General features: G+C 44.5%; 2 protein-coding genes across 6 annotated transcripts in view; one reads left to right on the top strand and one right to left on the bottom strand.

Moving 5' to 3' along the window:
* Nucleotides 1-637, top strand: part of abce1 (ATP-binding cassette, sub-family E (OABP), member 1) — a 5,549-nt gene extending 4,912 nt beyond the window's left edge. Inside the window, exons 18-19 of the mRNA XM_008325676.3 lie at nt 27-138; nt 229-637. Of these exons, the coding sequence (XP_008323898.1) occupies nt 27-138; nt 229-276 (160 nt within the window). The 3' untranslated portion in view covers nt 277-637. The remainder of the gene's footprint in view (nt 1-26; nt 139-228) is intronic.
* Nucleotides 638-4,063: 3,426 nt separating this feature from the next.
* camta2 (calmodulin binding transcription activator 2) overlaps nt 4,064-10,142 on the bottom strand; it is a 22,648-nt gene continuing 16,569 nt past the window's right edge. For 4 of the 5 annotated variants that reach the window (XM_025058225.1, XM_025058240.1, XM_025058228.1 and 1 more), the window contains 10 exons: nt 9,962-10,097; nt 9,681-9,887; nt 9,383-9,606; nt 8,608-8,789; nt 8,293-8,497; nt 6,177-6,248; nt 6,055-6,075; nt 5,458-5,633; nt 4,954-5,028; nt 4,064-4,880 (listed from right to left, as the gene is read on the bottom strand). In XM_025058225.1, the coding sequence (XP_024913993.1) occupies nt 4,823-4,880; nt 4,954-5,028; nt 5,458-5,633; nt 6,055-6,075; nt 6,177-6,248; nt 8,293-8,497; nt 8,608-8,789; nt 9,383-9,606; nt 9,681-9,887; nt 9,962-10,097 (1,356 nt within the window). In that variant the 3' untranslated portion in view covers nt 4,064-4,822. The remainder of the gene's footprint in view (nt 4,881-4,953; nt 5,029-5,457; nt 5,634-6,054; nt 6,076-6,176; nt 6,249-8,292; nt 8,498-8,607; nt 8,790-9,382; nt 9,607-9,680; nt 9,888-9,961; nt 10,098-10,142) is intronic. The other variant, XM_025058245.1, reaches the window with a different exon arrangement.

The raw sequence follows: 10,142 nt of genomic DNA, 5'->3' as shown, positions 1-10,142 counted from the left end.
GACGTGATGTGTTTACTTGGCCGCAGGCCGCAGAGTCTGCTGGCAGGAATGAGCCGCTTCCTATCTCTGTTGGAGATCACGTTCAGACGGGACCCCAACAACTTCAGGCCACGAATCAACAAGCTCCACTCCATCAAGGTGAGTATACTGAGGCCCCTGACTGCCCCCTGCTGACACTACAGTACATGTTGAAATATCATCTCATCACTGTTTGACTTGTCACTGCAGGACACTGAACAGAAGAAGAGTGGAAATTACTTCTTCCTGGATGATTAAATCAACCCCCGGTGCATCTGACCAACCAACTGACCGACCGACCGATTGATCGATCATTGTTTAAAACCATAAACAAAGTGTCAAAATCACCCACAAACATGTCATCTCTGAAACAAGTCAACATTCAGTCTGGACAAGTTCCAGTCCTGACTCCACATCAGTTTCTGTCTGCTAGTGTTTTTTCAGGGACTCTTGTGTCAGATGCTGTAACAGGAGCAAAGAAGGACAGCACCCCTAGAGGCAATTATGGTGTATGACTAAAAGGCACATTTACATGCAACTTGTGACAATAAGTGAGATATATCAGAAAACTAAACTTAATAAAATGTCAGTACTTTATAAACAACCTTTCGAAATGTCAGGTGTGTCAAGACTTTAAATTTGTCTTTGTGTTTTTGGGTTACTAGCTACCAGCTTAACCTGTGAACCTGGAATAAAAAGGATACGTGTTTGTAGACCAGCAGAATGAAACCCTGTGTGACAATGTCAACAGCAGTGCATTGTTTTATCCCAGGGTTTGAAACAAACCACGACAAACTGCCATTCAAATATCAACAGATTGGCCAATAAATTCCCAATGTCCTTAATCCACATAGAGGACACCTGAGGAGAACCCAATGGTTTCCAAACTTTTTGGAAGGAGAAGTATTGCTCACTCACGTCAAACATTCCAGCTTGTGCATTAAAGCTCCACTGAACTATTTTCAAAACACTAATTCCTACAGAACTGGTATTCCCAATGAATAAAGAAAACGAATAGTTGACAAACGGTGGTATAAATAAGGGGGGAGGAGGAAATACATCTATTTACCATGCTGCATTCTCACAGCAAAACTCTGCGCCTTAAAAGTGTTGCCGCTCTGAATATCAGTAAACCAGAGCTAGCTAACACAGCTACATAAAAAACGAATTTTCCCAAATTAGCCAAGCATTAACTGAACGTTATCTTACTTTAATGGGAAATACGTTAGCCTTTAATAAACCAGCCGAAACAATGCTATGAAAATAGAAGAAAATCAATAGAAAACCAAAATTACGTCATTAAGTTTGAAAAGAAATATATCAGAAACCAGCCGAAACAATGCTATGAAAATGAAAGAAAACCAAAATTACGTCATTAAGTGAAAAGAAATATATCAGAAAAAAAAAGCTTAATATGACCTGAAGCAGAATTTAGTAAAAGCGGGGGGTTACAGTGACTCTGTCCCACTTTTTTAGACGCGGACTATGTACACATTTTAAAACCTGTTGTCAGATAGTTAGTCGGTGTTCTGACAGTCAGTTTCCCGTCTTATTCTGCCCTCTTGCGGCGTGAGCTAGTGCTGCAAAAAACGATCGACGACTCCATCAACTGCGTAATGTTAACTGTGGCAATGTCAAGTCAATAATTAACGAGGACTCAAGGGTCACTCACTCACTCACACACACACCCAGGAACAAAAGAGAGAGAATGTGGTTGAGCAAAGGAGCTAAAGAGACTTTGTCCTTAAGGAACTCGTCCAGCTGAACCGACAACTTCACCACAAGATTGGTCTCCGCTTCACTCCTGAGGTGAGAAAGAAAAACATTCCCAGTGTGCGTTCTGTGTGTTTGTGGGTGCACTGCAGTGTTGTACCTTGTATGTCAGGTTCAAGCTAAGGTTCAGGGGCCAGCTCAGCGTCACAAGTGTCCACTGATCTAACAGGCTGACCATGACATCATCATTGTCGTCATCCCCTTCAACATCATCAGTGACATCATCACTGTCCTCGTCAGAGCTACAGGCAGAGTTTCTACAAGGTGAGCAGTGCTCGTCCACCCAGTGTCCGAGTCTTTGTCCAATCCTGTCTGTCACTCCCCGTCCTTGTTTTTCAGAGCGTCGAAACAAGTTTCCATCCCTGTGTGACTGTGATGACTCCAGCGTCCTTTCCTCTGTCACCCCCCCTTCCTCTCCTGACCCCTCACCCTCTAGTCCCTCGTCACCCTCACCGTGCAATGACGACAGACACGGTGAGCAGCTGCGGACAAACACGATGATGCTTGTGACTTAATATTCACTGGATGATGTTACCACTTGGTAGACCCCTCAACCATGGGTCTCCAGATCCCTGTGGGTCAGCACGCCAATATCAGGGTGTCTGAAAAATATTTTGGAACAATGAAATAGTTAACATTAGATCCCAGCTCACAAGATAAGCTACATGGTAATGACTTCTGGCTGCGTCAACTTTGGACCTATTATTAAAAATATTTTCTCACCTTTCACCATGTGAGCGCCACAAAACTCCAGTGTGATCCTGTTGAAGAGCCTGAATTGATGTACATGTGCAAAGGACGTGATGTCACACAGCCTAAACACAGGTTCATGGTAGTACATAAGGAGGCCACTGCAGACGGTCTTGGTCTGATTCAGCTCAGACCAGAGTTTGGTTAAGTTCGATGGGAAAGTCTTTCATTGAAGTCTATGCTGGGAGATGAACGTTACTGTACGTGTCCACAGGTTGGACAAATGTCTCTTCTGTTCCACATTGACATTTTTTTCTTTCTTTGACAGCTCGTCTGTCCCTGTCCAGCCCTGAACTCCTTTCGGAGTTGAAGGACTCTAGGACACGCACGCTCAGACACGTCCCCCCTCACAGTGGCCTCACGACCATCTTTTCCGGACGAGGGCGAGGAGGACTGGTGAGTAGAAACAGGTCCTGAGTTCACACACATGCAGGCGTGGTGTGATTTAATTTTTTGTTGTTGTTCTGCTGTCTCCTTTAAGACCCACGGCTCCACCCGCTCAACAAAACCAGCCAATCGAAGGACGCTGCACTGAAACCCTTTTACCTATGTTGATTATTTTAAACCTTCATCAGAATCTGCCAGTTTTGTTCCCATGCTGCTAATTAAATGTATCATTAACATGAATCTTTGTCATTTTACTACAAAGTTATTTTACTGCCTTGTGTGCATTAACATCTTACTTGTTATTAACATCCCCAAAATCTCATTATGTACGATCATCGTTGCTCTTTGTTACACGGCTAAGTTAATTCACGAGCACATGATGAACATACTGAACTTGTTTTCACGTGTTGTTTCACATGCAGCTCTACAACATTTGAATTGACAAACAATGTTGACGTCATGTTGACCTTAAAGTCTAAAATGATCTACTGTGTTGATGAAGCAGACTGTTAGCTATGTCAAAAACGCAGTCTTTGCAAACCAAAAACATCTCACATAAAACATAAAACAATCACCAAACATCTCTTGTTGCTATCATGTTAGGTAATGCCTCACTGGTAGCTAACATTGATAAACACAATTCTGTGGCTAAATTGCTAGTTACTATCAGTAAATGAAGAATTTAGCTCCTTAATTATCAGTTAGCACAAGCAAGTAATGTAATAGTTAGCATCAACATACATGGATAAGTGCTAAACTAATCATTTATGATAGAGATAGAAATTTGCAGGTATAATAGTTGGCAGTACTAGTTAACCAATGGGGCTGCTAAACTAACATGTTATCACTATGTTGTTAGCATCTCCCAGTTACTAGCCAAGAGCACACACAACCGTAAGCTGATGGCAAATGAATGAATCTGCAGGATGCTACTTCGGATCATTAAAAGAGGCCTCAAAATGGCAAGTCATTGAAAATCTGCTGCTTTAATACTTCACAGATTAGCAAAAAAAAAAAAAAAAAAAGAAAAACTCAGTATTATTAAGAATCAACATGAATGTTGTTCAACTGTGAATTCACCAACAGGAAGTGAAAAGTATGAATTATTGGTAGGACTCCAAACAGAAACATCATGTAAAAACAAGTGGCATTTGTGTCTGACTGAAACAGTCCACAGTTGACAACCATCACTTTTATTTAGGTTGGTTCTTATCAACAGTTCTGTGCTTTCTCTCTAAGGCCGTGTCCTGTGCTGCAGACAGGGAACAGCAAGTGAGGAAAAAACCAGTAGCAAACATTAGATTTAATCATGTGATTTTGGTACAAACTCATGCTAAGCTTCACTGCAACAGAGATATTTTTTAAATGTCCTTGATTTAGAAACAAGGGAAAAAAAACACAGAGAATTAAAGCTCATGCTCGGTTCTAGGTGCCATTGCTGAAAAGATTATAATACGGTCTAAAGGGGGGGGGGACCCACCTGACCCATCTCAGAGGTCAGAGGGCTTCTTAAGACTCCATATTCTGTGCAGCACGTACACACACACACACGCACAGTTCATGCTGTAATAAATACAAACATCCACAGCTTCTATAACGTACACTTTAGAATATATATATATAAGTATATATATAATATATATATTTATATATATTTTTATATGTAAATATAAGTTTGTATAAGTGTGTTTACACATCTTTGTACAGTCACATCTTTACAAACGACCCTCAAACACAACGTAAACATCTGTCTCTTACACTCATGGTGCCGTCACTTTCTGACGCATAACATTTTAACTTATGCTCATCACCATATGTGACATCAAAAGGTGTGACGTCACAGGCTGTGATGACATAACGTGAAGACAACGCTCTCCTATCCCTGATGATGTCATCATAATGTTGTCAGTCCTCTTCTCTCCAGCTCTCTTGTCTGCTTCAGCTCTTTAATTCTACACACAAAAGAGAGGCCAGAGTCAGCTGTGTGTCTGTGTTGCTGTGTGTGTGTGTGTGTGCTTCTCTTACCTGTGTCTGCAGCGTCTCAGAAACCTCATGATCTTCCTCGCTGCCTGGTCCTGTTTCTTCGTCAAAAACGAGCCCCTGTTTGAGACACGATCAGTGTCAGCTTCCTATGAAGTGAGCTGAATAGCTAGAAGCTAACAAGCATCATGTGATGAAAGTCACAGCTTTGATTCTACTTCCCCTTGTCGTGTTTTTAGGAACCCTAAATTCTGTTACTCACAACTAATTAGTAACATAGCAGCTGGTTTCCTTATGTTACTTCCACTTTTTCTAGTTATAATTAAGACTGTGGTTACAAATGTATATTTAGCTGTTGAATCCCACAATAAATAAACCTAAAATGCCTGACCCTTCTGTAGTACCCGCACAGACCCCTAGGTGCAAGAGACCCCATGTTCAAAACCTCTGACCTAAAATATTTGCTATTCTGCAGTATTAAGTCTTCCAGTTTCACCAGCCATGAGTGGAAAGAGTCATGTGATGAAGGTCCACTTAGTGTCAGCTTACTTCATCTTAGCGCTGTGGCTGGTGCCACCACGTGGTGCTTGCTTATAGCTGCGGTAGTACTGCTGGATCAGTACCGCCGCCCGCCGACTCTGCTGGAACCGCTTCTGCTCATAGTATGATCGGAACTTGGATTGGATTAAGATGGCCGCCTGCGTCATCTTCTTGTAGAGTGCATACTGAGGACACAAACATACAAAGGTGAGTGTCTACGGTGAGGAGGAGGACAAGGAGGTGAGGGAGGAGACGAGAGAGAAAGAGGGAGAGAAAGAGAGAGAGAGAGTGAGAGTGAGAGAGACTCCACCAGGCTCTAACATCTGATTGATCAGAAATCAACATCTGCACAGATGAGAGCCCAGATATTTTGAACCTTGCTATGCTGCCTATGTGAACGAGACTAGAAAACTAGGTGTTTTCATCTAAACTGAATGGTAAAAAACATTGTACAAGCTACATTTTAAACTGTGTTTCACCTGTTTTACTTTCTGTTGTGTGCTCTGAGTTGTCAGTCATTGTTTCATCTGTTTAAATATGTGTGATCACAAAAATGAAGGATTCACAAACACACACGTCACTACATCTACTGATCAGCCAGTTTACCTTCAGAGCTATCCATGTTAGCTAGCCGGAGAGGGAGAGAGAAAGGTGGTAAAGATACAAAGCAGGTTAGTTCAGTGTTAGTGAAGCCCAGACAAAACACACAAACACATATCAACACAAACCTGTTTGTATTTCCTGTAGCATCTCTGAATGACAGCTGCTGCCATGTCCTGCTGCTCCTTTAACCTCCGGCCCTAAAGAAACATTAGACGGTTTACCAACCTCAGCCTGCAGAGGGCTCGTCTCCTCACATTACACAATCACACACAAAATGAGATTTGGTCAAGGAAAAGAAATCAGACTGTCCTAAACTGAACTACAGTCAGGAGAAAATTCAGTCAGTCAGTAGTCTGGGTTGTTGACTTGTCCACAGTCAGTCAGTAGTCAGGGTTGTTGACTTGTCCACAGTCAGTCAGTAGTCGGGGTTGTTGACTTGTTAACAGTCAGTCAGTAGTCTGGGTTGCTGACTTGTCAACAGTCAGGCAGTAGTCTGGCTTGTTGACTTGTCAAAAGTCAGTCAGCGGTCGGAGTTGTTGACTTGTCCACAGTCAGTCAGTAGTCGGGGTTGTTGACTTGTTAACAGTCAGTCAGTAGTCGGAGTTGTTTCCTTGGCAACAGTCAGTCAGTAGTCGGAGTTGTTGACTTGTCAACAGGCAGTCAGTAGTCGGAGTTGTTGACTTGTCAACAGGCAGTCAGTAGTCTGGCTTTTTTACTTGTCAACAGTCAGTAGTCTGGGTTGTTGAATTGTCAACAGTCAGTCAGCAGTCTGGGTTGTTGACTTGTCCACAGTCAGTAGTCGGAGTTGTTGACTTGTCAAAAGTCAGTCAGCGGTCGGAGTTGTTGACTTGTCAACAGGCAGTCAGTAGTCGGAGTTGTTGACTTGTCCACAGTCAGTCAGTAGTCGGAGTTGTTGAATTGTCAACAGTCAGTCAGTAGCCTGGGTTGTTGACTTGTTGACTTGTCAACAGGCAGTCAGTAGTCTGGCTTTTTGACTTGTCAACAGTCAGTCAGCGGTCTGGGTTGTTGACTTGTTGACTTGTCAACAGGCAGTCAGTAGTCGGAGTTGTTGACTTGTCCACAGTCAGTCAGTAGTCGGGGTTGTTGACTTGTTAACAGTCAGTCAGTAGTCGGGGTTGTTGACTTGTTAACAGTCAGTCAGTAGTCGGGGTTGTTGACTTGTTAACAGTCAGTCAGTAGTCGGGGTTGTTGACTTGTCAACAGGCAGTCAGTAGTCGGAGTTGTTGACTTGTCCACAGTCAGTAGTCGGAGTTGTTGACTTGTCCACAGTCAGTCAGCGGTCGGAGTTGTTGACTTGTCCACAGTCAGTCAGTAGTCAGGGTTGTTGACTTGTCCACAGTCAGTCAGTAGTCGGGGTTGTTGACTTGTTAACAGTCAGTCAGTAGTCGGAGTTGTTGACTTGTCAACAATCAGTCAGTAGTCTGGCTTGTTGACTTGTCCACAGTCAGTCAGTAGTCGGGGTTGTTGACTTGTTAACAGTCAGTCAGTAGTCGGAGTTGTTGACTTGTCCACAGTCAGTCAGTAGTCAGGGTTGTTGACTTGTCCACAGTCAGTCAGTAGTCTAGGTTGTTGACTTGTCAACAGGCAGTCAGTAGTCGGAGTTGTTGAATTGTCAACAGTCAGTCAGGAGTCTGGCTTGGTGACTTGGCAACAGTCAGTCAGTAGTCTAGGTTGTTGACTTGTCAATAGTCAGTCAGTGGTCTGGCTTGTTGACTTGTCCACAGTCAGTAGTCGGAGTTGTTTCCTTGTCAACAGTCAGTCAGCAGTCTGGGTTGTTGACTAGTCAACAGTCAGTCAGCGGTCGGAGTTGTTGACTTGTCCACAGTCAGTCAGTAGTCGGAGTTGTTGAATTGTCAACAGTCAGTCAGTAGCCTGGGTTGTTGACTTGTCAATAGTCAGTCAGTGGTCTGGCTTGCTGACTTGTCAACAGTCAGGCAGTAGTCTGGCTTGTTGACTTGTCCACAGTCAGTCAGTAGTCAGGGTTGTTGACTTGTCCACAGTCAGTCAGTAGTCTAGGTTGTTGACTTGTCAATAGTCAGTCAGTGGTCTGGGTTGTTGACTTGTTGACTTGTCAACAGACAGTCAGTAGTCTGGGTTGTTGAATTGTCAACAGTCAGTCAGTAGCCTGGGTTGTTGACTTGTCAACAGGCAGTCAGTAGTCTGGCTTGTTGACTTGTCTGGATTACGGACCAAATCATAATCCCTGACTAGGTTCTGGACCTTGTATCTCCTGAAGGCGTTCTGGATGACCCTGGCAGCTTCGTACAACTCCCTCTGTTCACCGTCTGTCAGTGTCAGCAGGGCAAAGTCTCTCTCCATCTTTCCATTAGCTGAGGCGTTCAGGAACTCTGCCCACGCCGCAGAGGAGGGGGGGCGCAGTCTCTGAAGGGCCAGTGCACTCAGAGGGGAGGGGGGGCACACCCGCCTGCCAAGTAAAAACACACACCTGTGACTTAAACAGCTGACAGGACGCACACTCCTGGTTTTCTACTGTGAGCTGTGTGGCTGTCCACTGTTCTTTAGGGCGGAGGTCACCTTGGTGGGGAGTGGGTGTGAACGTCCACCGTATCCAGGTATGTAGCCAGCCAGGTGTCTTGAATGGCGGGATTGTCTCGTCTCTCCCTGAGCGGTGACTCTGCCCCCCTGGGAAAGTCCTCCTGCTTGATTCGCTCAGGTGTGGCCTCAATGATTTGCTCTGCGAGCACCGCCATGTCAACCTGCAGACCAGGAAAGGTCGACATGTGAGTGTCCTCAGGTTTAGCCCCTCAAACCTGCGCTGACTTTCAGAAGATAGTTATTTTCTTTGGTTTCCTTCCCTTTTTGTCATTAATGTTTATTCAAAAAGATTCAGATCTTTTGTATTTGTCTTTATCCCCGGATTGAAGCCACAGGTTTGTTCTCAACATTATCCTTGTGTTATGACCTAGTGTTTTGTTAGTTCCAGAAGTTCCTTCAAAACAATTTACCTTTGAAAGGAAACCAGTGAGATAACCTGGAAGTTAATGACAGGACAGCACATGATAAATATGTTCTGGTGCCCAATCTGAGATCTCTGAGACCTGAGGTTCATTTAATACATGACCATTATAACACAGCTGATGGACATGTCTGTTGAAAACAAGAGTACTGATCACAGTTAGACAAACTTCTGACATTAAACATCTAGGATGAGGCTGGATTTAGAGAAGGTTGCTCCTAAACTCAAACTGAAGTCTGACTTTAGAGCTCTGAATAAGCACTGTTAACAAAAACCAGTAGGTGGCGCTACACCTCGATATGAATGTTGTGACACCAGTGAGTGTTTCCATACCTGTAACACCTCCTCTTCCAGATACTCCTCCTCTTCGCCTTCGTTCTCTGCGTTCTCGCTGTAGCTGAGCAGCTCCTCCTCCAGTGTCACCGTTGAGCTGGTTGTGTGCAACCGCCGTCCACTGGTTGATGCTGTGTGTGTGTAGATGTGTGCGTGGCAGGGGGAGGCACTCTCGTAGTCCATGAGGTACAACGGAAACTCTCTGGAACTTCCAGCGTTTACACCTGTAACCAAAATCATTTTAATCTACAAATTAACAATTTGTCAATCAATGCACAACCAAGACGTCACCTGTTACCTGAGCTGAAGCCGGTGTTAGGCTCCTCCCCCCACATGGATACTGAAGGAAATGAGGAGGCAGAGGGTGGAGACGAGGAGGGTGAGGAATTAGAAGATGGGGAAGAAGGGGAGGTATCCATGGGGGTGGGCCCACTGGAATAGGCAGAGCTGGGTGAAGGAGAGGAGGGGTCACTGGGAGAGGGGATGCTGCTGGAGGAGCTGAGACCTAAAGGGGGAGAACAAAGATGGTTCAGATGAGAGAGTCGATCACGGTCATCTTTTGTTGGTGCGGTGCTTCACCTGTGTCAGGACTTGTAGACAGAGGAGACAGTGGAAGCTGTGGTTGTGGCGTAGCTGGCGTTTGTGCGTCCGTGGACAATGTTTGCGTGTCACTAGGGGGCGTGGTCTGTGAAGTGGGGTGATTCACATGCAGCCCCTCTAGTGCTGAAGCTAGCCGTGTGTGTCCGCGAGGGCGAGCGAC

The sequence above is a fragment of the Cynoglossus semilaevis genome, chromosome 1 (genome assembly GCF_000523025.1).
Source record: "Cynoglossus semilaevis isolate Cse_v1.0 chromosome 1, Cse_v1.0, whole genome shotgun sequence".
Classification (NCBI taxonomy): Eukaryota; Metazoa; Chordata; class Actinopteri; order Pleuronectiformes; family Cynoglossidae; genus Cynoglossus; species Cynoglossus semilaevis.
This window is presented reverse-complemented; position numbering and strand designations above follow the sequence as displayed.